General features: G+C 43.8%; 1 protein-coding gene across 1 annotated transcript in view; it reads right to left on the bottom strand.

Moving 5' to 3' along the window:
* Nucleotides 1-12,583: 12,583 nt before the first annotated feature.
* LOC134048144 (basic proline-rich protein-like) overlaps nucleotides 12,584-26,550 on the bottom strand; it is a 52,790-nt gene continuing 38,823 nt past the window's right edge. The window contains exons 3-4 of the mRNA XM_062499742.1: nucleotides 13,662-14,148; nucleotides 12,584-13,368 (exon numbers count right to left, since the gene is read on the bottom strand). Coding sequence (XP_062355726.1) covers nucleotides 12,584-13,368; nucleotides 13,662-14,148 — 1,272 coding nt within the window. The remainder of the gene's footprint in view (nucleotides 13,369-13,661; nucleotides 14,149-26,550) is intronic.

Raw genomic sequence — 26,550 nt, 5'->3', positions numbered from 1 at the left:
TCTCTGCTGGGAAAATTAAAATAAAGTCATCTTACAACACATATTTCAAACATTTTGAATTTAATAATTAACTAAAAGACAGATGCAACAGCCCATTTCCAAAGTACATTTCAGTGTCCATTAAAAACACTGATTGTCTAAAAGGCGATTACTTCACTGTAATTCTTGCTGAGGCTTGCTGGGATCTTTCATTTATTATGTGCTTTATGAACTATTTGTTGTTTTTTGATATTTTTTAAAATGAGGGTAGCAGCTAATTAAACATGAGAAACATTATTCTGAACTTTAAAAAATCCAGATGTTTTGTTTTGACACTTGTAAGTAAAAAAAGTAATTTTTGTATTGGAAATCAGTTTGAATTTTGAAGATTTCTGTTTCAGTGATAAAAACAAAACACTCGAGTTGTCTTTTGGACAACTGAAGTAATTCTTCCCCCTACTGATTTTGGTTCAACCACTGAAAAGAAAAATTATTCAGAGGCCAATTCTTCTGGCAGGAAGAGGCTCTGCTGATGTTACTTGTTCACTTGGTATTGTCCTATGAAGATGTCATGGCTCTGCTGACACAGAGTGAGGTGAAGTCCCAGTGAAATCAGCAGTACTGCTACAAATAAATATATATAGAGTACAAAGATGGGAGATATTTTAGAAAATTTGTCCTGTCCTTTACATCAGCTGTCCTCATGTGCATTGCTATTAATAGTTATTGGAGGGGTTATTTTCAATAAGTCAATGTAGAACTGAGAATTAGTTATTTTAAAACCAGTATTATTACAGGTATTCTTTCTCTCATGATTTTTCAGAACTGAGGCCCTAATTGTAAACCCATTACAAGCAGAGGACAAGAAGAGCCTGTGGTTTCACAGAATAAAGGAGTAAGCAAAGAAGGGATTGGTACTGAGTGCTGGGGAAGTACAAGGAAAAAACTGGAAAAGTGCTCGCTTGATGGATTCTTGTGTTTTACGAGGGACACCACTAGTGCCAGGCTGTAAGCAGGGAATGGCACATGCAGAAATCCAATCCCAAGCATGTCCACAGAGCCCAACACTCTACAGTGCAGGAGGCTGCTTCCATCTTTCAAATCTTTGACATTGTTAGAAATCTTAATATAGCCTCGTTTTACAAATTTAGGTTCAAATTTCTCCTTTCTTCTTAACCTTCCTGTTGCTCTGGGGAGTTGTAATTCTTTCACTATACAAAGATCTCACTCCCAGGAATGATCTCTTTTTCCATGATGGCATACAACCTTTTCCTAAGGCTTTTTGCACTTTACATTTTTCAGGTGTAGATTTGTTATCTAGGGAAAGCAACAAGGTAGAAGATGCAGTGCTGTGTGGTGGAGGCTGGAGCTGGCTGAGCCCTGGGGTCTGCTAGGGAGAGCTCTGGGCAAGGTGGGCTGGGACTGGCAACTTCTGTGGGATGCTGAGCTGAGACAAGGGAAGATTCATCACTACAGGCAAATCACAGCACCCAGGTTGGGTCAAAATCATTTAGATGGAGCATTTCTGCTTTCACCAAACTGAATTTCCTTCCCAAGAATTTTGTATTTCATTACAAGTTTTAAAATTGAGATTTTTTTAATCTTTAAAAACAAACAAACAACAACAACAAAAAAAAAACCTTAGAACTTCCCATAGGACAGATATTCATATTTTGGTGATAAATCAGAGGAAATTATGTTACTAGGGAAACTGAATGTCTGGGGACAAGTAGGTGATAGTACTTTCCAAAATGGCAGAGATCCTTACACATGACACAGGGATAACCCTGAGGTAATCCCTGCCTCCCTGTTACCTGTGCAGAAACTGCACCAAACTCATACAAAGCTTTTGCAGCAAACAAAAATTGAACTTCCTAGTCTTTGTAACCAGTTGTCTTCTTTAGTCTTCCTGCTTTCTGTTGATACCTTGACAGCAAAATGGAGAGTTATTTCATATATTTTCATTTGCAAAATTAAATTTGGAGAGGAGAGAGATAATTTCATAAAGTAAACCAATATAAACAAAAATATCCCTTCTGGGTAAGAAAATACAGCTAACTGTGGGAAGTGCATGTAAGTCAATACAAATAACAGCTGACTAAAACCATGATGCTCTGTATTTCTAGCAACCGAACTTCAAAAGAAGATGAAAACAAAGGAGGACAATGACATGTAGATTAGAGAATATAACATGTGGAGAGGCTGAGAAAGCCCATTCAGAGTGCAGTGAGAGAGATGGTTCAGGGTGAACATGGCCACAGTGTAATATCAAAGGAACAACAGAAATGAAGGAAGTTATTCACAGTCTCAGAAAATTGTAGGCCAGGGAGTAATGGTTGGAAGCTAAGACAGAAAAAGTTTAGGTGAGATATTAGAGGGGAAAAGAAGCCCTGAGAAAAGAACGTAACAGGGGAGCTGAATAGCCAAACAGGGAAAGTGCCCAGTGTGGCATAACTGCCAGGCTTGTGCAGCCAGTGAGATGGTGTATGGCTGGAAAAAGCAGAGAGGCTTTAATCACACACACAGGAGCCAGCTCAGATGGAATGAATATTCCTTGGTCTCACAGGCTCTGCTCCAGGTAATGGCACACCGTGACACATGGAATTACAAGGCAGAGCTGCTTCTTTGAGCTAGCCCAGCTGCTTTCTGTGATGCTCTCTCACGTATCTCCTTTATCCATCGCACAGCCTCCCTTCCCACCCAAATGTGGATAAATTCCACATAGTCCTCTCTTACTGAGCTCACCTTTCTGTCCTGCTGACAAGAGTTGTCAGGAGAACTGCTGGAAGAAGAAGCAGTTGTCACTAAGGCAAGGCCAGCCAAGAGGGCTGCTGATATGATGGATTAGAAGGAAGTCTCAAAGTCACTTAAGGATGAGAAGCTGGAGGTGTGCATGAATAATGCCAATGATCATAGAAAAAACTCTGCAACACTGAAAAGTTGGAAGAAACCACTGCCACTGCTCAGAGCACTGCAACAGCCAACACTGACTGGTGTCCACTGAAAGAATGAGATTTCCTGGGGCTGAACAGGACTTTGCAGAGGGAAGACTTCCTGGAGGAAATTATGAGCTCGGGGGTTGGTCCCCTCTGCACAAGTTCTCCCCTCTACTTCTTTGCCCTAGAAATGCCTGGGAATGGGGTCAGTTGGGTTGAAGACAGGCTGATATTAATTCTCTAACATGCGAGAGAAAGGTATCTCTAATACCAGCCTCACACTTCATAAGGTGTGCTAATAATAAACAACAGCAAGTTTATAGTCCAGCAGACACCCTGGAGATGGGATTGGGTTGCTCAGAGGAGCGTGGGAGGAAGCAGGAAGGCTGTTGCTACCCACGGGCATGAAGCTCCTGCGGTGAAATGATGCACCATTATCACAGAGCTCACTGTTGGCTGGCTTCTAGTCAAACTCCTGGGCACACAGCAACCAGCACCCAGGGTGGTTTACAGCACAATTAGAGCTACTGCCAGAATAAATACTCACTGTAGAGCACAGAAACCTCTTGCACAGAAACCTGCCATAAATACTACCGGTTGTCCTTCCCCGTCGGGGCACCGCCGCAAAGGTCTCTGCACTCACAGCACCATTGCCTTGGGGCCTTTCCACACACCTCACCTCTGCACTGCCCACAGGTGTAATCATTTCTTTGTAGTGGTGTCACAAGTGAAGCAAAAAAGCCAAACATATTTCTGCTGAAGTTCTCCAGTGGAGGGCCACCATTTTTAGATTGATCCAGGGAGCTGATGTTTGTTTTGCCAGTGGCATCTTGGTGATGAGCACCTAGCAAATAGAGTTTCCTGGTTTTGCTGGTTTATTGTTTACAAAGAACTACTTAACATAATGATTCCCTGATGTAATCACAATAGGTAATAGAAGAAGCACTTCAAAAGAGGTACAACTGGAATACAAGTGGAATACAGAGAAGGTTCATTTATGGTAAATGCCAATCACTAAAAATGTCAGATGCAACACTTTGAAGACCAAATGAAAAAATGAAGAGTTGTTTTTCTTTGGTTTCAAAGCTAAATCCATATCACTTGTTTTGCAGAAAATCCATGGCAATTATTGGCAAAATAAAAAGTCTAAGAGACTTCTAAAATCATTATCTTAAAATTAAAAAAAAAATTAAAATAATGATTTTAAAAGTCATCAATTTTTATTTTAAAATTATTCCCCATCCTAAGGAATCTGAACAGGTAAGTACAACATGTACTTTCAGAAGATATGTCCTTGAAAAATCTGGAAAGAATAAAGAAACAGAAGAGCTGCATAGGTCTGCTATACCTTCCTCTAAATTGCTTTCCCTCACTAACACTGCTAAAACAATTGCAGCTATGTCCGTGAGCTCAAACACTGGCATTTCTGAATAGCTCTTTAACTGAAGGGAAGTGCAGTCATTCTGAAGACATATCTCTGTTACAATCTATAATGAATGTAATCTTCAAGGGGCAATAATTTCTCTCAATTACACATTTTTTCCGTTAAAAGTGGCATGTGTTACAATCTGGGTTGTCAGTTCCTCTGGCCATGGACACACACATTTCTCAGCAAAGCATCTTAGGCACCCCCCCTGTACGCTATCAATAAGATCAGTATTAATGTTAATTTTTTTAAAAATTTAATTGCACGTTAACATAATCTTCCAAGTTATTTTTTTCAGTATAAATACATAGGGCACAACAGCTGTTTGGAGATCTCAAATTAGAGCTGTTTTGTGGCTGTCTCTGCAGAAAACACCTTTGGCTAATATAATTTAAACCTCTTCTGTGAATGAATTTCATGCTTTGAAGCTAGCTAATAATTTCTGTCATTTAAGAACAACGTTCCATTATCTGCTCTTAATAGTAAAAAAGAAGGTGAGCGCTCCCCTGCGCTGCTGCTCCCGGGTGCCGTGTGCCAGAGCACTGCCCTGGATCTCCCAGGAGCTGCCCTGCACTGCCGGGGAGGGGGACGAGGACTTCGGGATGGTGCTTTAGCAAAAAGTGCCGGAGCTGGGAGAACTTCAGCGTGCAGTCCCAAGGTCACAGCCAGAACTCAGAAGGAGAACTATAAATTACAAAGTGCTGGACTGCAGCCAAGCCCATGGGAAGCTGCATTTAGCATATCATTCTCTAAGCAGCAGGATGAAACCTTAACTCCCTTTCAGACAGAATTTGAATGGAATTTGTTACAAGAACACTTTGATTGAAATATCACCGACTGACTTTCCATGACAACTCAGAAATGGGCTGCAATCGCGGGGGGATCCTCTTCCAACCAGCCCAAAATGATGATGAGGATGATAGAGCCCTATCAAATATTTATGAAAAACAGATGAATTTCTGTGCTAGCAACACATGCTGTTACTATAACAGAGACCTCAGATAATCTCCTGACATTACCCTGAGCTGAGATTTCTCCCGGTGTAAACTAAAGGTAGAATAACAAGCTGATTCTAGTGTTTTGAAGTAAAAGTGCTGCAACAGAGGTTAATAATAATGTATAAGAAGAACACAGTGCAGGTAAGTATGATGATTTGTTATTTATAAATACTATGTACTGGCTGCCATCAGTGCTGTATCCCTCCTATGTAAGGTAGAGAATAGAAGAGCTTTATGTGAGCCACAGACTCACATGTGTTAGGTGCATATACAGCACCTAATGCTGTGGGGAGACACTGAGACCTGCAGGAATGGCAGCATACACAAAACAATATGGGCAGTGCAAAGCATTAAATGATTACAGTGTTTATGAGAATGGGATTAATTAATTAATTCAAGGATTCAAAAGTAACTTTAGATTTTAAATGTGGAAAATAAACAGTTAATGTAAATTTTCTGTATCATAAAATCTCTGCACCCTGCACTGATAACTCCACGACTGGTATTTAAAGATGTGAGATAATACTACTGCCAGTCTCAGTGGGAAGAGTGGCATCTTGAAAGAAAACCCTTTCCCCGTAGTCTGCAAAGGAATACTGGTATTAAGTGCTGAAAACAGTGCTTTGTCTCAGCACTAAGTTAGATGATAGAAGGCAGTGAAGCTGGAGAGTTTGGGGACCACTGTGTGAACGCAGATGGTTCAGTAATTCTTTGGACATACTGCCATAACTAACAGGCAGATGTGAATTATTTTGCTAGTAGGTTATAAGTGACTTGTTAAAACATTGTCACGGGGCTTTGGTATTATTGGAAGAAACACTAACAGTGGGATCTGAATAACAGTTGAGAAGAAAAGCCAGAAAAGTAATAAATTAGCATCTGTAGTTGGAGAGGGAGGTTTTTGGATGTGAGTGTGATAAAGTCTGCTTTTGGGGAAAGATGGAAAAAAGCATGTAAGTATTTGTAAAATATAGAGATGGCAGGGAAGGAACTTCCCTAGAACTGGTGGATGTGGAAATCTGTATTGGATAGAATAAGTTCTGGGCTGGGGAATGGAAGGATGAAATAATAGTTGGTCATGCTCTGCCTTACACCCAGTGCTGTGATAACTCCCAGATGAAGAGGTTTCATCAGTGCAGATTAGGATGGGATTCTCTCTTCTGTTACTTGAGAAACCAGGCAAATACATTTCTGCTACAAGAAAGGGGCTGCGTTCTGTCCTCTCACCCTTCTCTGAGCCTTTGGCATCTGCTCAGAAGAAGAAAATAGCTCCTCTTCTGAACTGCAACACAAAGGGGAGATTCATGGCATCATCCTGTCTATGTGCCTCCAGACTCACATGCTTTACTGACCAGGATGCAACTTGTACAATTTCTTTCTTTATTTCCTAGATCTTTTCACAAATGGATTTTGTGATTCCTGAGAAATGAGAAGTTTAAAGGCTCACAGAAAAATAATCTGTCAGCTTTTTGCCAGTGAAAGAGCAACTTAGATTTTACCCCTTTTTTATGCACTAGTCTAACTTCTGATGCACCCTTTAGATTTCTGAACTTATTTTACTAATTAGCTAATACTGATTTATACTAATACTAATCAGTTCATACTGATTTATATGCTTTAAGCAGATCAAGCAGCTCATGCAAAAAAACCCTGTTGAAGTATATTAAATAATTATTTATGTAACATCTTCCATTAAAGAACTTAAAAGCAACACAAAAATTAATTGATCTTCCTTGAGCTAAGTAGTATCCACATTTCAGAACATAAAAATTAAGGCATATTAAATGACATATTCGAACATAGGTGCCTGAAGTCAGTCATCTAAAGACACATGTCACCAGCTAACTCTTGCTGTGATTCTCCCAACTCTGAAGGGGATTGGGTCTGCATTTGAGGACCACGCTGAACAGGAGACACCAATCTCTCTCAGACCGTTTCTATGCAGGCATTAAAGGAACCCAGATTTAAAGACCAGGATGTCTTGCAGCTTTGGCTAAATTAGCAACTGTTAAAAAATAAAGCAACTTTTATTTAGCTCCCAGCTTTAAGTGGATGTCAGATCACAGGCACTCAGGTTGAAAAAGCACTCAGAAAGTTTATGCAACTGATCTGGCCACCTTTCCCAAGGCGAGTAATTAGTGCTCTCTCGAGGTTTGCCATTTACTTAACATCTCCTGAGTGTCTCGGGGTTGGTTGCTGTATGAATGGCAGTCAGCAGATCAGGCCCTAGCAGACCTTAATGTGGCTGTGCTCCTCCATAGCAGCACTGCAGGCAGCATCAGTCCCTTCCTGCCTCCTGTCTTCATCCCAAGCACAGCCACCAGCCCCCTCTCCCAGGACACTGACTTGCCCTTTCAAGAGAGGGAGGCCTCATTTTAATGAAGACTGAAAGACCATTTATGGGTGCTCTGATGCACATTTCAAATTAAGTATTTTAAGGGTGGTGAAATAATTGCCAGGTTTGCATATTTAATGGACCTTGAGCTATAAGTGTTCCCAAAAATGCCTAGTTAATACTGGTTTGACAGTGAATTGGCACAGTGCTGAGCTCTGATACATCAGATTAGCACTGATTTGTAAAACGTTACAGAAGGATCTCTTAAAACTTGCCAGGTTCCAAAATCAGTGTAGGAGAAGAGGGTCTCTTGCCCCGACTGCCTTCTTAAAAGTCCTTTCTAATTCCTTACCAGGACTCCAAGGGCATTCCTTTCAAAATACTTTAGAAATGATAATTCTTTTCAAACTGTATTTGCATCATTGTTCAGGACTCTTGGGGGTCTTTCTTCAGAGCACAATTGAAAATCCTCTGGTGCTGGCTCAGGAGTGGAGCCGTGGGCGCGCAGTGCTGGGTGGAGTTACAGCTGGACTCTGCACAGAGGGTGAGTGTTTGATAACCCGGGATGCAGGTGCTCTGCAACCCCCACGGATGGCTGATAAGTTCCAGGTGGGATTTAAAGGAACTGGCACTGCCCCATTACATTCCTCTGTGGCTTCAGTCCTGGCAACTTCAACAGCTTCCCCTCTCCCTGCACAACATTAACACAGCTGTGCTCAGTGGACCCGACCGTGCTGGAACACCCTCAATAAACAGAGGAAAACTGCCAGGCTCTGCTCCCTGAGGGGTTCTCTGCTCCGCCTGCCAGCTCGGGCTGTGTTAACCCCTCTGGCACGGCTCCACTCGGGGCTGCCGGGGCACTGCCCCAGCCTGGCCACAGCTGGGGAAGAGTTTGAAGGAGGCTTATGCTGTCAGCGGAGGAATTCTCCAGGGTGGCCTTGTCCTGGTTGGTATTAACTCACTTTGCTTCCATTTTGCTCTATGGCTTTTCAATAGCTATGATAGAAGATTGTACATTGAAACAAAAGTATTAAGAAATGGTGATGTTTTTCTCCAGAATTTGTATTTTCATCTAAGCAGGGATACAAGTGGTGGGGTAACCTTCCAGTATCTGAAACAGACATTTCCTTGAAAGTGTGTTGTCACAGGTATTAAAATGTTTTACCAGCAAGTCATGCAACACCACTTGTGACAGAGGCTCGTGACACTTGTTCTGATCCCCTGAAAGAATAGAAAATGGGAATTGACTGTTTAATGGTTGTTTTCTATTAGGGATGCATGCTGTGGTGTGGTTACTATGAGGTGGCACATACTAGCACCACACCTAAAAATGGCACTAGCCAGACCTGGAAGGTCATCCCCAGCATGGCAAGGAGTGTGCTGCAACAGTGATCCCCCTCCTTCCAGCCTTTCTTAGCTGTCTTCCCTCTCTGCTCTTCACCAGTGGGGTCATGCTATGCAGACGAGGTCCTGCTGGTCCTGCTGCCACTGCTCCAAGGTTTCAGTGGTGACACCAGGAGCAGAGCCTGTGCCTGCAGAACATCTCCCTACAGAGTGGCTACTCCAGCTATATTGGACTGCCATGGTTGTACCTCACAGAAACAGAAGACTCCAGCAAATATCTGTGGCATCTCATTTGTGATTGCCCCCACTAGCTCCCACTCAGCATCAAAAACTGGAGGCTGAAGGGCTGCTCCTGTGGCTCAGCTGAAACCAGAGACAAATGTTGGCTGCTGTGTGATGACTAAGTCTCACATGCTTATTGCTCCTATCAGTTAGAGCTCTTAATCACTCCGTGCTGTTTCATCCTATAACATGAATTCACTTCAAACTGTGAAATTCACCATTTTTGCCATGACTAATTTGTGAAATCTGCCACCTTTCTTTGTGGTTCACGGTGTGCCCTAGTTAGGCATCATCTGTCTGATTAGGGAAGTCTGTGATTTGCTTCTTGCAGCTGAGCCAATACAATTCCATTCCCCTCCTTTCTTCTCTCTGCACTCAACTGCAATTTCACTGTTGTCCATGCCCTTGGATGCACTGAAGCTGGAGTGGCGTGGAGGCCACCTCTGCTGGGGCTCACACACAGGAGTCCTGGCTCTCCTCCCCTACAGAACACATGTGCAGGGCTCAGCCTGGGGCTTTAACCCTGGTTTTGCTTGAAGCTACCTAGGTCTGTTATGTTTACTGTATTCCTAGATTTCTCCCAGCCTGGTTGCTGCAATATTTTGGAAATAATTTCCCACCTGCCTTGCCAGTGCCTTGTTTCACGATACATGCATCTGTTACTCTTTACACTGAATGTTGCTGGCATTACTAAATGCTATAAATATACCCACTATACCATAAAAACACAGAAGCAGATGACTGGTCTTGCCTACAAGAAATACTATGAATTTTTCATGTTTTTCACAAGTTCTGAGCAAAATCCAGAGGGTGCTTGAGGAACATCTCATAACTGAATTGGGTCCTAAATTCCTGTTTTCTCACTAATTAGTTATTTCCTAACAATATTTTCCCACACTCTTAATGTCTTCATTGTTCCTTGAAGACGTTTCCAGCTCATCCATCCTTTTTCACACCCTCTTATAAACCCCATGAAACATTATGTTAGTATTTTTGTCGCTGAAATACAGTGATAAATGGTCTTCTTTTAAAATCAGTGGGAACAGAATAATGGATGTTCAGGAGAGCTTATTGACTTGCTCTTGCCAAAATTCAGAAAGATCACAAGATACCCTGGATACTCCTTGTGCTCCTCTTTTCTTGATGGTAAAGCTGATGGGTTTGGACTACACAGCTTCACAAGATAATGACAGAAAAGCAAAAGAAATCTTCCATCCTAGCTCTTATTTTTACCATAACTTTTTCTTTCCATCTCTCTTCCTATATTCTTTTTTTTACCAGTTTCACTCACAGTTAATCACCTCCCTGCCTGAAAAACAGCCATGTGAATAAGATCAATAGCATGATTCCTCTTAACAGATAAGTAAATGGACAAAACTCTGTGAATCCCTGGCTGTAATTAACCCTTCATCAAAATCCCAGAAGAGGAGGTTAAGGAACAGCCCAGACACATGTTCATGACTTTGTCCAGCTATCAGAAAACCTAATGGGCCTGATCCTGCTTCTGCCCACAGAGTTGATCACATTTCTCTGAAAGACCCTGAGAGCAGGACTGTGGCTGGTGCTCACCATCCCATGCCCTTCTCTGTTTTTTCTGCATCCAGCACAGCAATCTTGCAGCCCTGCTGGCCCAAGCCACTTACTTACCCCACTGCAGCCTAATCAGATGGCAATAAAAGCTTTTACTGTGCCATCCTGTTTGTGCTCAGCAGAAACATAAAAAGCGTATTAGAAAATTGATTTTGGGCATTAATTGTGAGCAAAGAACATTATACTGAGTAGAGATAGGGTGGTTTTTTTTCAGGCAGAAAAATTCTATTTTAGTCTTTTGAAAGTGACTGTGCAAGATGCTGAGCTAAGCCCCGTGGACACTCTTTTCAAATACCATAAGGCTAAGAGTAGTTACTGAATCTCCTCAGTCTTATTAGCTTACATAAACATAAAAATTTGAATAATGTTTAAAAAGCTAAATTCTCCAGATAATCCATAATCAGTAAATGTTCATTACTGAGATGCAGCAAATATTCATGAGATTTCCCCAGTGGTATTTTGGTTGCAGGATCTAAAAGGTGTAGAAAAGCCTCGTCCATGTGGGGCTGGGCAAAAGCTTCTATAGGCTCCTGAGGCCATTTGGCCAAAGCGTGGACTTTCCTGGTCCCTTCAGGAAGGAGCATGAGGAAATCAGAATTCACTGTCTTGTGTTACAGCTCTGGCGATTTATAAATAAATCATCCCCACAGGATGATTGATGTCTCCATATAAATAATTAAGTCTTGACCTTATGTTATGACACCTGCTAAATTTTTTGGCACTTGAAATCAGTGCTCAGGAGAGATCCTTGACTCTGGATAAAGGAAGGTGGGACTGGATTCAAGGGGGAGGGGGAGACAGGTCTTTGTTTACCCTCGTTTTGTTCTGTTTGATTCCATCAGCTAATTGATGATGATTATTAATCTCTGTTGCCATCTACTCTATGGATTTAATTCCTGGCTGTGATTACTGTTGGAAAGTTTGCTCCATTAGAAGCAGACTTTGATTGGATTTCCAGTAACCAGAGTTTCCCAGATGTCCCCCAAATCATTGTTACCTAGTCCAGGCACCTTACAATTATTTTTGTTTGCGATTTACTTCATTTGGTGGCAGAGCTCTAGTGGCCTGGGTGACACTGTCATTATGCTCAACCAGGCAAGGTAGCAGGTGTCAGCAAAAGTTTAATTTGGAAGCTCATGAATTCAAAAGAAGAGCTTAACCGTTATCCCCAACACAGAGAGCTGCTGTGGCCTGAGCCTGGAAAAGGGAAAATCCCAAGGACATGAAAGGAATTGATGAGACACCAGGTATCCAATGAAATGAATTTTTCTCAGGATAAACTGAAGATAGCTTTCTTGTCAAATGGTGGGCATCATTAATAAGCAAAATAGATTTAGCGGCAGCATTTCCAGTTTTTATTTCTGGGACCGTTCAGGTTTACTATTCACCCTCTCTCTCTGGTACTGTAGATACAGCCTATTCTCTCAATAGCTGCAACTTTTAAATCTTGCAATAAAATACCATAATTTCAGGGTAGGTGTCTAACTTTAAAAAAAGAGCATCTTAGGGGTTTTTTTAAAACATGTTAATCTACATGCAACATTAGTCAGCTACAGACAGAAAGAAATATTATGACACAATTACAGTAAGGGGTTTTCCTAACCCCTGGAAAATCTTAAAACACTAAAGACACGGCTACGACCGGGTATCATTCCTGGCTACTTCTACAGCCAGCACCCGGGAATCCCAGACGTCAGCAGGGTGCTGTCCGGTCACCCGCCACCAGCACTGGTACTAAGGTACTTGTACACATCATTCTTTGCTGTATGTTTGCCGTCATTTGAACATACCCGTTCTGGAGGGTCGGGTGAGGTGTAAAGGGGCATTGCAAGGTTGAGATGCCGGTGAGGCCGGGCAGGGGAATTGGGACGTGCCGAAAAGCACTCCTGCGGGAGAACAGCGCCCAGAGAAACCCCCTGTTCTGTAAAGATAACTTCAGAAATTTAAAAATACCTCTGTGTCCCCTCATACCGCTCCTGCTCGCATAGACTGAACTCCGGGTGAACTGGCTTTCCCGTCGAGGGAGATGCCTGCATTTATCAACTAGTTTGCTTTGGATGCCGTCATTTTCATTACAGAAACCCATGCCGGACCCGCGCCCACGAGCCTTCAGCCCGTCGAAGCCGCCGGCTCCATCCTCACCCGGAGGCGGGTGCCGGTCCCGGTGTCCCCGTGCCCGAGCGGGGCTGGGCCGGCCGCGAAGGGAGCGGAGCGGGCTGGGGCGGAGGGGACGCGCCCCGCACCGCGCCCGGCCCCGAGCGCGGCCGCCGCTCCTCCGCCCCACAATTACCGGCACTGGGAACCACGGCGCCGGGAGAGAGCCATGAGGTCGGGGGGTAGCGCCGCCGGCGATAAGGAGGGGACACGGGAAGAGGGGCCCCAGCGCGGCCCCGCCGCAAGTTTGGTCACTTTCCCGAAGTGGTGCGGGGAAAAGTTGGGGAGCGGCCGGGGGATGCGGGGATCCGGGTGGCGAAGCGCCTCCCGGGCCCGGGTACAGGGGGTCTGGCCACTGACCTGAGCCGCGGCCGCGCCGCCTCCCGCGCTCGCTCAGCGCTCGCTCAGCGCATCCTCCGCGCCGCTCCCGCCGCCGCCGCCCTGCGCGCCGCAGCCGCGGCTCCGCGCCCGCGATCCTCGGCGGGGAGGAGAGAGTGAAGCGGGACGGCCCGCCCGGAGACGGGAGGCCGCCGCCCCCCTCCCCGCCTCCCGCCCCCCGCCCCGCCGGCCCCGGCACCGCTCGCGGCCGCGGCCGCCGCCCCGCGCCCAGCGCGCACCTCCGGGAGCAGGTGCGGCGGCCTCCGGCGGGGAGCGCCCCCGGTCCTGCCGCGCCCCCGGCGCATCTTCCCTCGCCGCGGCGCGGGCGGGGCCGGCCGGGACCGCCGCCTTTCCAGAGGTGCTCTCGCCTCTCAAGTTTGACACGTTCCGGCGGCGCCGGCCGCGGCGGGGAGCGGCCGGCGGATCGTGCGTTGTCTGCAGGGCAGTTCGGCGCGGAGCGGGGCGCTGCTGGCCGAGCCTGTGACCGCCCTGCGACCGCCCTGCGCGCTCCCGGCTCCCGCATCCCCCGCCTCGGCCCGCGCGGCTCCCGGCGGAATACTGCACCCCCGAGGCGCACGTTGCGGGGAGGGAGGAAAGGTCCCGGGCAGGCTGCGGGGGAAGCCTCTGCTCCCCTGCTGCCGGGTGTCGTCTGGGAGGAACGGAGAAGGGAGGCTCCTCCATATCCTCCGTGTGGTTACAAGCATCCTGCCGGGCGTCTCCTCCGGGCTGCAGTTTGTAGAATGCGTATGTGTGTTGAGACTGGTTGGGAAGATCGGTGGCCCATACTTGCACTCAAAGGAAGGTTGTGAACACACACCTCAAGGGCAGACACGGAAGTAATTGGAAGAGAATTGAAGTAATGGTGTCCTCGAACAACAAATTGGAGCTGACACACTGTAGCCAGGGCATGGTGGGCGCCAAGGTGCCTTGTCTTGAGCCTGGATACGAACTGTGGAGTAACAGCACAGAAGGGACCTCTTGCACTCTCTGCTGGCTATTTCTCACCCTGAAGTACAAAGAGGCTTTTCCCAGTTAACTGTGCAGCAGAATAAAGACTCTCATGAGAGTAAAAGGAGGGTATGGCTGTCATGCCCAGGAATCGCCTCGGTGGCTATTGCCAGTGCAAAGAAGCGGTCGTTTAATTAGACTGAATAGTGCCCCCAGAGCCTGGCATCAAGCCCCCCAAGCCTGGCTGTGCTCTGCACCCACTCCTCAATTTGCAGAGTGTGTCCCGGGAGCTGCCCTTGCTGCCAGGGAGCCACGGAGCTGAGCTCTGGCAGCCCGGGGGCATCGGGAGCTTGCCAACAAGCAACGCCAGATGCGCTGCCTTGAGCGTGCGCCCACCACCCTCCGTAACCTGACGTTGTGTATGTACAATGTGACATGTCAAGTGGCAAGATGGAGCCTATCTACAGCCCTCAGAAAAATTTCAGGTGTGTCTTATAAATAAACTATGACATTTATCCTGTGACTAGATTAGCAGAAATACATTATACTTAGTCTGCTCCTTAGCAGTCGATTGTTCTAAGTAGGTGTTATTTATTAAAGTATTGATTAGGGACCCAAGTTTGTAGTCCTTAAGCAAGCCAGCTCATTGCTGATAGGATGAAACATTTAAATGAGAGTTTTGAGATCAGACTTTATGTAATTCCATTGTCATAGGAAAAGAAGGTGCACATGACAGCTTTCCAGGGGAAGGAAGATGCATTAATGCCACTTGGAGTTCAAAGGAAGAATAACATGTAAAAACTACAGTCATTGCTTCACCTGAGCCCCTTCTGTCCTGCTGTCTGTGGTGCAGGGTGCATAAGCTGCCACAGCAAAATAATAAGTCTATAACTGGGTAAAGTGAGTTGCATACTATAAATGTAAGGCATTGCTGGATGTCTGTTGCTATGGCAGGTGACCGGGGAGAAAACATCCTCCAAGGGCCATCTCCTGGCATAAGGAACCTTTCCTGCTACATCTGTGCTGGGCGCCTTTGTGAGCAGGGCAAGCAGAATGGGGCTCTGTGTTCTTTATTCAGGTTATGTTATGAAAAATGCTTTAAATGGATGACCTTGAAAACAAAGCCCAAACAAGAGTCCTGGCACTAGCTCCATTGACAGCGAGTTCTGTGCTCTGCTGCCTTGCAAGACTCACAATTATGTTTTCCTCCAATTGTGGCTCTATTACTTACAAAAAACTCCTGTGAATTTGAAAAATAAGGTATCTTAAACCAGCGATTTCTGGGGGGTTACTTTTTGTTTGGAGGATTGATTTTTATTTTTTTCCTTCTCTGTCTCCAATGGAACAGAAGGCAATGTGAATCCCTTTTGTTTACTTCTTTGTTTCTGCTCCTGACTGCTTATTAGCAGATATGTGTGTGGCTCTGCTGTAGTCTGGGGCTGGTTAGTGGCTATTACAAAGTTATGAGGAAGAGGAAAAAAATCACAAAGCCTTGGTTTTGAGAGGGTAGAATGAACAAAAAGAACAGAGAGAAAAAAAAAAGGATAATATTTATTTAGGAAAAGAATGTATTTGCATAAATGCATATGCTAGAACAAGAAAATATTTTTATTCTGTTATTTCTAGGAAATGAGATTTCCCATTATTTTTATAGTTAAACATGTTAAAGCAAAGGAAATATTTATTGAAGGGAATCTTGTGTTTTATTAGTTGCATGGACTCAGACACTCAGGGTGCAAAGAAACACCCCAGCATATAATCTAGTATCGTGATCCAGTGATGCTCGTACTGTGTTTATAATCAGGATTTCTGATTATCATGCATTGCACACAGTCAGTTAGAGCCCTATGCAGAATTTAGTTTAAGACCGGAAGGAATTGTTTACCTTTGCTTAGTCATCAGCAAATGCAACTTATATTTTCAAAATGTTTGCTATGGAAAGATGGAGAACATTTGGGGGTGCGTGGAATTAACTGTAACATTGTTTCTGGTGCCTGGATACATGTAAAATTATTCTGGTGGAAAAGACTGGAAATTATTTATCTTGGTAATTTGGAGCCTGATATTTATAGCAATACTGTTTGAATGCTTTAGGAAAAAAATATCATTTCTCCCATTGTGCCAGTTATTTGGGGAAAAAAGGTCAATTTTTTTTATACTATATATAGGAAAGCTTATCTTATACTGAGTCTTTATTCATGTCTTGGAAATAGCACAGAGAAAAATGAAGAGAACATATGGTGTCTTCTATCAGTCAGTCATCATTACTGTTTCTTCACACTATGTCATCACCCCACAAATAGCAAATGAGTGTGAATTTCTCCCTGCTGAAAGAGAAAAGAAAAAAGTGGTTAGTACAGCCAAGTAAAAAAATTAATAAATATTACAATAGTATCAACTGGAACATTATATAAAATATTGATGACAATGAGAATGCAGAGGGAAAACCCTCTAAACTGTCAAACAATAGTATCAAACCTGAAAATGTTGAGCTGGAGCAGAACTCATGAATTTCTCTTGATTTGGTAACCAAGCTTGAAATATTGATGGGACACAGTCTCTCTTGCCCATTCTTTATGAATGATTCTGTGCTATTTGAGGTGCTCAAACAGACAGAACTCAAATAAGAACAGTGAGGAATGTAATGTAATAGTTTGTCTCTGGGGCATCCATAAAATCTTGAATTTCCTTTTTAAGCAGACATCTAGGAAAAATATAATTTTATTTAATTCCCCGATGCTCCTATTACACTTTAGTATAAAGGTTGCAATTGAAATGCTTATCTGAAAGCCCCTCTGCCATTCTTGGTCTCTTGCAAAGAAATGTGTGACAAAAGCAGCCTTGGAAATAGCTGCCACAGGAACTTAATAAACCCCAACACTGAAAACATCTCTCCTAGCTTTGGAAGGAATATTTCAAAACCATCCTTCTTGAGAAGCAGCAAAAGCAGGTGGGGTTTATGTGGGGGGAAAAAAAGTGCATTTATGTGTGTGTGTGTGTGTCTATATGTAGTACAAAAAGCAGCAAATTAAGAGCCTCTTTGGAATGTCTAAAGCAGGTCTGGGCCATGCTGTCTCCCAGGTTTCTAATCCTTCATTGCCTTTGGATCTTTCCCTCAAAAAGCAGCTCATAACAGGATGCTAGTGCACCTGGAATTGAGCCCCATATGTAAACTGCATGGGGAGCAAGCTCATTTGCAAGCTGTGCCCATTTTGGTGCCCAGCTGAAGTAAATGTGTACGAGGTGCTTGGTAAAACCCTCCTTCAAACATCTGCCTGTGTAGGCTCTTGGGCTGGAGTTAAGTTTCTTCTATGGCCAGTTTCAGGATCTCATTATGTTACTGGTGCTGCTTGAGAGTTACCAGACCTGACTGGGGGAACAGAGCTTTTCTCTGAAGACCATTTTCTTAAAATTGCTTGCATACAACGAGCCAGTCAGAGTGAGCTGGGCAGGCTGGGGTATGGGAGTGTGCCAGTGAGGGTTGAGGAAAGCACAGAGGAATGCTAGGGATGGAAGAAAGTGGAATAATAGTGAATTTTCTGGAGTCAGCCAAAATTAAGAAAATACTAAATAATTCCATGCACTCTGCCCCAGAGAATGCTTCTGCATAGGTAGTAGCTGGAAAGGCTTCTATGGAAAGGCAGTGTCTTTTTCAGACCAAGAAATATGCATGGCACAAATTATAGGGTACACAAAGCATTCTTTGGGAACAAAATAAAAATATCTGGAAAAAATTATAGAAATCTCAAAAGACAGAATTGGAAGAGATATATTAGATCATAAGGTTCTTTGTTGCTAAAAGCAGTAATAAATTGCCCCCTGGAGATACAGAACATCAGTTATTTCATAAAATATAGCCAAAGGGCCCAGAAGGAACAATATGGTTTAGACAGGAAAGCCTGAGAAGCATTTGATTTAGTCTTAAGTGAGAGCAGCCAGACCTGCCAGACTCCGAATCCAAAAATGGCACTCAAAACTACTCTTTGGAAATTCCATCAACAACTCAGAGTAACTGGGAGCTGGAGCTGTTGTGCTCCTTACACTGGGTAGGTGCAGGAAGGGATTCTTTCTGCAGGACACACAAAGATGTGTGTTGAAATACTCCCCAGAACAACATACAAGGGTGCAGGGGTTTGGAGTATTTTACTGCTCCTGGTTTTCATCCGTTCTGGAATAATGGTGGCTAAGATGGAGTAATTGCTGATGGCTGTTCCAAACCAAACCTGAAGGTAATACCATTCTCTAAGGACTAACTTGTTGCAGGTGATGCAGAGTGCTGTTCTCAGTTTGGATCTTCAGAGCGTGTATTCAAATCTTGTCCATGCTGGCATTTGGGGCTTGGAGCTCTTTCAGTTTTGCTTCATTGTCCTGGATGGATTTGCTTTGTCATTTGCTGAGACAGTAAAGCTCAGGGACAGGATTTGTGTGCTCCTTGTTGTCTGTGTTTGGACAAGCAATGAAACCATGATCTATCAGTATAGTGATGGACTTTGCTGTGCAGCTGCTGTGGTGGTGCTGAGCATGTTTTTCCAAGTGGATGTGTGGAATGAATCACACTGGAAAGATGAATTGAAGAAAAATATGCTCAATGTTGGCTAGCAAAAGTGATACTAGTGGGGTCATTCAATCACTGAAGGAATGTGTCACAGCTCTTTCATAGGTGGCATAAACAAGTTCCTTTTTAGGCTGCTGGGAACAGGGGAAGATCTCCTGACACTTGCATTCATTCTTCTCAATTTTATGTGCTTTGGAAGTTGGTGGTATGAGTCAGCAGAGAGGGAACGCTGTGCAGGCATGTAAGCCTGCTCCTGAGCCACTGTTCTGAGGACCAACCAAAGCAGAATAACTACAAAGTGAGGCTCTTCCCAGCCTCATGTTAGGCCTGGCTCCATCCCTTATCATGGACCTTCTCCTCCAGCATCTCTTGCTTTCTGCTTCCTTATCCCTGGAGTGCACCTCTGCATCATCCATCCCACCCACCTGCTGCCAAAACAAACCTTTCTATGACCAGACCTTCCTGGCACCTCTTCTTTTCTTTGCTATCTCTGTCTTTTCCCTCTCATGTTACTATTAACAGTTCAGCTTTTTTTTATCATGTAAGGTGAAGAATTGATTTTGTGTGTGGTTCGTGCAGAGGAAGCTGAGCCTGTTAACAAAGCCAATGTTTCTTTTTCTTCAATCTCCCTTAGTTTTGCATCTGGCCTGCTGTTTTCAATAAACAATTAAAATAAGTGCAAGTATTGTGGTCAACTGGGATTTCACCTAGTCTGCTTGCTTGAATAACCCCCCTGTGAAATGGGAATGCCATACTCTGGAGCTGCTCTGTGATGGTTTTGTTACGTGGCACCACTCCTTGTTTCTCCTGCACTTCCACTGCTTGAAATATTGAGAGGAGCAAGCCAGGGGCAAAGGGGAAGCCATACATTTAGGCCTGGCTTTGTATGACCTCATTGGCTGGGTTTTGTTTGCAAACCCACGGGTGCTTGAGATTCAGGTCATTCCTCTGAATCCCCCTGCAGTGGTAGGCGTGTGTGAATGCATCAGAGAGGAGAGATAAATGACTCACACTATGATCCATCTTTATTTCAAATAGTCCTCAGCAAAAGTGAGAGGGTGGCTTTTGTGTTGCAAAATCATGTTGATTTAATTTATATTTTGCCAAGCCAGGTGTGTTTTGGGAAGAGGTACTTTGTATCTTATCTATCTATCTGTCTGTCTGTCTATCTATCTACCAGAGGGTGAGAGCAGCACAGACCTGTGATTTTCAGTTTGGCCAGCTTCTCAGAGGAAAGCTAACAGATCAGTTCAGAGGAGAAAAAAAGTAAACTATCTTTGTCCTGTAGAATTCCCCCTCTTGTTTTCATTTCTGAGCAGGCATTGTCATCTTGTCTCATTAGAGGTAACACAAGCTGAAGGGTAAGAAGGGAAAAATCCCAGCTATTGGCATACGTGATGCAAAACAGCTCTTACTTCCTTTGTAAATCAGTAATTGTGGGAAACTGTAGCAGATGTCTTGTCAACTGGGGAATCTGCTGTTGTCCTTTAAAAGGCAGCTGCTGCCTAGGTGAGCAGGTTTTCCTTAGAGCTAGAGCTGTGATGCTTACAGAGTCAGACTTTCAGTCTTCTCTGAATTTTGAATCACTAAGGCACCTCCAAGGTCACTTCCTGGAATACCTTTGGGTTTTCATCACTTTGGGCAATTTGGACCAGATGAGGAAGGTGATGTCAGTGAACTCCTTTGTGAACAGCTATCTATATGACAAAGGGAAGAATATTGTGAATAGGGAAGGCAAAAATCTCAGAGCAGACTTAGGATTTCAGGTTTATTTTGAACCAAGTGATGTAACCTTTCAAATTCACAAAGCATTGTTCGCTCTTGTAGTCCTTTATTAGTCTGCTTGGGTTTGATTTCTATTTGTATTTTTACTGTCTAGGGAAAAACAGATTTTTGCATCCTTTAGTCTGAACATTGTCAACTGTCATTGTAGGAGTAAGGCAAATAAGAATTCCTTGTATAAGCAATATTTAATTGACTGGGCACTTAGGGAGAAGAAAAAAGGAGAAAAAAGAAAAAGTATTAGCTGTAGCTTGATTCAGACACCCTGTCCATTCTGGAAATAAAGGAAAAGAGAACATAAGCTACTACATTTGTGTGATTGCACTAAAACAGCAGCTTGTGTTTACATTTCCAGTGCAAGGCTGCTGGCTGTGTATCTGGAAGCACAGTTTTGGGATGTGGTGAATACCTGTATGGTGGGCTCTGTTACAGCACCCCAAACAGCCAACACAAATATTACCCTTTTGATATCAGAGCCAGCTTCTGAGGCCAAGACTTACGATACTGAGGATTTCATAGTGTCCTTGCAAGTGTCATAAAATGAGAATATGCAGAAAAAAGGGACACAAATAATGTTTGCTCTTTCTCTCTCAAACTGATTTTTCTTGTCCAGTTAAAGGGGGCAGTGACTCTTTGTGCTACTGTTAATTCAACACTACAGTGAAATTCTCCCTTATGTCATCTAGAGCCAGGCTCTGCCCCCAGGTCCATTTTGGGGGGTATGTCAAATGCCTTGTTAGGCTCCAAGTGGGTTATGGTAAAACACAAAGCAGTGTTTTGTAGTGTGTCAGACCTGAAGCACCAGTTGCAATGTAAATGTCCTCACTTTTGTATCTAATTCACTCACGCTGATCCCTAATGTAGGTGATTCCCTGGATGGCTTCCCCAAATACTGACAGTAAAACCACAGCCATGTGCTGGAGGTGCCAATGGTCTTTCCTGTTTAATAATTCTTTTTCTAGTTACAAAGCTGTTTTCAGGGTTGAAGGAAATACCCTCCTTCCCCTCCCCACCCCCCCTCGATTTTTGGAGAGATCAAATAACGACCTGACTTTTGTCTGTCACTTGTAAATCAAGCTGCTTTCCAATCTACACTCATTATTTGCCCTTCTGTACCTTAAAAAGGAAAGACAGAGGTCCCTGATGTGAATTCAGTGATGACATGTAAACATTTTCTCATTAAGCAAGCCAGTTTGCACTGGAGCCTCACTGCTTCTGCAGCTCTCAGAACACAGTAAACTTTTTGTTTAATTCCACAGGGTCCTTGAAGTTTATTTCATTACAGACCATAATATCTCCTAATGGAAACTAGGTAATAGACATACCAAGAACTAGCAAACAGGACATTTTGTGTCAAAAGAGAATTAAGTTTTAATTAATCTTTTCTGAGTAATTCAATTGAGTCTTAAGGAGGAGCCTATTTCTGCTTTTCCTTAGACTACCCTACACTGATTCTGTGTATTTTAAATCTGTAACTCAGTAGTCCAAGAGTATAGCTAAATAAAAAGCAAAATGTACATATTAGACCACAGCCTAGGAAATTTGCTTGTATACAAGGATTGGATCCTCTCCTGTTAACAGGACTGGAGTGTTTTGGTGAGAACAGTAAGATCTTTATGATTTTCCTGTGTCTCATTCTCCCTCCTTCCCCCCCACAGTGCCTGCACAGGTGTATGTGTATCCATGTACATCTGTGTAAATATTCTGTTGGTTTTCACTGACAAGAAGAATTACCTTTTCTGAACGTGAATTTAAACATGAGCATTTCTTTTTTACTTCCTCTGCATCCCTTTAGCAGAGCAAGAAAGTGCCCTGTGTCAGCAGGACGGGTGCAGTATATGTGTGTTTAGTCACTGCCTGTATCTACAGCCTCTAGAGCCAGATCTCATAATTCACACAAGTGTCAGCCAGTTTAGAAATGATTCTCAGTAAAATGGAGAGAAAATACATAGAAGCTATAAACACATAGCATTATCTCCTTCTAGCTAGCTCTCCTGACTTCTGAACAACTAATTTCTCAGTTTGATTTTTGTTTTATTCAAGGCTTTAAAAAAGGATTTCTTGGCATCACTCCGATTTTTGATTGCTTTCAATTAAAGCACTTGTATTTCTCAGGTGATATTCCCTTGGCCATGAAGGGAACATGTCACCCAGATGTGCTCTACCCCCACCCAGCTGGCCAGGGCCTATCCGAAAAAGATGTAGTCAGAAGGTAGGTTGGCATTTACTTGCTGTAAGTATAAAAAGCACAAAATCATGTCATCCCAGGGCAGTAGTTATTTCCTGACACCCATTTTATGCAGAAGTATCTGAGAGTTTGCCAGAAAAGTGTTGGCCAAGTGTGTGCAGAGAGGCTCCATGTCTGTGGGGCGATGCTCAGCTCTGAGCACAAAGCCAAGAGCAGGATGTGCTCCCTCTCCTCTCTGATTTGTGCTGTAGCCTGTAATAGAAAATAAATTAATGTACTCGTTTTAATCTTAGGCAAGGGAGAGGGATATGTATTGCTGATGTGGCAGTGCAGGGTGTCTGTATCATCTCTGGCAGAGTGGGGAGCGCGCCGGCAAACAGAGACTGCTCTGCAGAACAGGGGCCTGATGGAAGGTGAGCAGTGCAGCTATTGAAGTGAGAGCAGCTGAGTGCTGCAAACTGGGCTTTAAATGCCCCATTATTTCTCATTTAATCATTCCCTTAGCTTTATTTAAAATTGTTTTGGTAATGGGAGGCATTTGGCTCTGGGAATTTAGCACGGGGAGACGAGAACACTCAGAGTTTGATTTGCTGTTTCTGTAAGCATATATGGTACTGCTCTCGTTGTACAGTGCAGCTTGAATTCAGATGCACTGCTTCCCCTCAGCACAGTGGGCAATACATCTAGCCAGAAAGTGTCACTAGAATGGAGCAGGGAGAAAAAAGAGAAGCAAAGAGTTGAAGGGAAGAGGGTAAAAAGAAAAACTGATCAATAAAAAAATGGGGGGAAATAGTAAAGGGGATAAGAATAGTAAACAAAAATGAAGGGATAGGGCATATGTTAGAAAAAGGACAGGAGGATGTGAAGTGGCTTGAGGATGCTGGGAAATCTCACTGTTTCAAAAAATGAGGCTCTGGGAGCCAGAGTAAGGCCTGAGGTTAGAGCATTCCCTCACAGGCTGAGCAATGGCAGGAGTGAGAAGAAAAGCCCAAAAGAAAACTGAGAAGAGAGAGTGCTTTTGAAAGTGGATGTCACTGGTAATAAAGGAGGTGGTGCTGCTTTCTCCTGGGGTGCAGAGATGCTGATCATCCTGCTGGGGTTCTGAGGGATACAGATGCACAGCTGGACCTAACATGAGAACTCCCCGTTTTCCAAGACACACGTTAGAAGAAGTTGACTGTATTGTACTTAAAGGCTATTTATTTGACATGCTGTAGAAACTTTCTTTTCATTAAGGGAAGAGAAAAGGTGCATCTGAGATAATAGTCTAATTTATAAAATAAAAGTATCTTTTCCTCAGCATTTTTAACAAAGGAGTCAAATGGAAGCGGAGAAGGCTGCAAGAAGAAGCCCCATGTGTCTACTGAGCAGCAAATAGCTTGACCCAGCAGCTATTAGTGTTTATTTTGAGGCACTTTTGAAATGTCTGTTTCAAGGCACAAGTCTACAGAAGCAGGGGATTCCAAGGCTCCTGGCAAAGGCTGGCCCTGAGACAAGGTGTGGGATTGTTTGTTTTCTTTAAAAGAGCTGAGCAGTTATTAATTGCTATAAAGCTATTTATCAAAAGGCAAAGAGTCCCAAGTGTTCAAGTCCACACTAAAAGCTTTCAGCATAGAGTCCCAAATAGAAGTAAAGTCCTGATTAGAAATAGAAGCAGCTCCTGGTGCAAGGCCCTGAGAAGGCTGAAGTTGCAGCCTGCTACAGAGTCTTGAGAGGCAAATGCTCCCTGGTTTTTAAATCTTGTGTTCTTTCTTCTTTTTCTTCTTCTTCATCTTCTTCTTCATGTGGAAGTGATGATGATGATGGTGGAGGAAAGGTGAGCGAAGAGAGAGAGTGAGAGAATTCTCACTCCAGTGCATGGATTCTTATTTACAAGTTACCCAATAAACTAAAAACATGAATCTGAAGCATTTCTTCTTAATCTATTAGAATTCTAGTTTCTCAGTACGAAAGTTTATGTATAATCTGTGCATATGGTCTATCGGTTCTATCTGAAAAATGTAAGCTATATTCTTACTGTGTTTTTATTATGTCTAAAACTATGTTTTGGAGCTTTCACGGAGACTTGTTTAAAGGCTTCTTTTCTACCCTGATATCTAGGACTCTGTTTTCCAGCTCTCACTGCAGCTTGTTGATCTCTCTCTGAGGAACTCAGAGAGGCCTCTGTTTTTCAGACTCCAACAACATGGAATCACTGCTGCAGCTGTCCCAGCAGGGACAGATCATGGGAAGAGTGTCCCCACAGTCCCTGCACAGGCAGTGACACCCTAACACCCGGCCGGGTGTGACACCACCCAGTGCAGCACTAGTGATGGCTCCAGCAGGTCGTGGCTGTAATTGGATGGAATTACATCCATGCCCAGGGCTCTCTGGGCCCAGAGAGCCAGGCTGCCCTGTCTGTGCTCATGGGGTGTGTGGGCACATAAACCCTCACTTTCTGCCTTGGTACCCACGCTGCCGTGCTGGGAGCAGATGGCAGGGGAGGAGAAGTGATGACTGCACACAGGAGTGACAAGGATGGGCTGTGGTGTAGAGCAAATGCCTGGGGTTGTCTTTTTTCACCACACAAAGAGCTGCATCTCTTGAAAACAAGATGGATCAACAAAGGTCAGGATTCTGTGTTCAGTTACTTTAATTCCTGTGGGGATATGTGGATTGAGGAAAACTCAGTAAAAATATAAAAACTTGGCAATATCCCTGAATGATTCTTAAGAAATGTGCTTAAGAAATTAGATAAATTATAGGGAACTCAAAGGAAGACCACAGCAGTGTTCAGAGCACTCCATGACAGGCTGCAAATAGGAGCCATCTTTTTCTTAAATCAAAGTGATGGAAAAATATTGGGAAAATCTGTATATATTTGATGCCATTGTATGGTGTGGCTGGCATCTCATCTGCTACCTGTTAAGGAGCAATGTTTAGTTACAGCTTCCTATTTACTGCCATCCTTTTCTATTTGAGCATGTGTAATTTAAAATCATTTGAAAAACTAGCAGAGTGAAACAAACTGTCTGAAGCACACAAGGTTATTTCCTTAGAATCTGGGCTTTAATGGCATGTAGAAAGAGGCTTGCTTAATTTCCTTCAGGTAGTCTTTGATTTTGTATGGTTCCTTTGAGTCCACTTTCATATGAAATTGTCTTGGGAAGGTAATAGGAAGCACAGTTCCTAGGAGGAGAGGGGCAAGTCCCCTTCTGCATACCACAGGGACGGGGGGGTGGCACCAGCACTGCATTTGGCCCTGTTTGTGAAGGAATGTTTCTGAAGATGCTGTGTGTACTGAGCAGGCATAAAATGAAGAACCATGTCAGTCCTGTAACTTTTGCAGAATAAGGAGGCTTCTCACCCCTCCCCCCCGGCCAATCTCACAAGCATTTGGCTTAAAATGTGCTCTGACTCACTAGCCAGGTGGCTGCTAGGAAGCACAGAGCTCAGATCTCTGCCAGGGAGGGAGGCCAGCACTGCTCAAAGCCCTTTCTCTAAGTGCACAGAGCCTAGAGCAGGACTGGGATGTTGATGCTCTGGGATCTTCCCCCTCTCTGCCACAGACTTTGTCTGGTGTGGCATGCCTATATTAAAAACCCCTGTATTGTTTTCTTGTTTTTCTTCTTGGAGTGCAAACCACCAGCCTCATGCCTTGGGTTCCTGCTGAAGC

The sequence above is a fragment of the Cinclus cinclus genome, chromosome 11 (assembly GCF_963662255.1).
Source record: "Cinclus cinclus chromosome 11, bCinCin1.1, whole genome shotgun sequence".
In the NCBI taxonomy this organism is placed as follows: Eukaryota; Metazoa; Chordata; class Aves; order Passeriformes; family Cinclidae; genus Cinclus; species Cinclus cinclus.
Note: the sequence above shows the minus strand (reverse complement) of the source record. Positions and strands in the feature narration are given on the sequence as shown.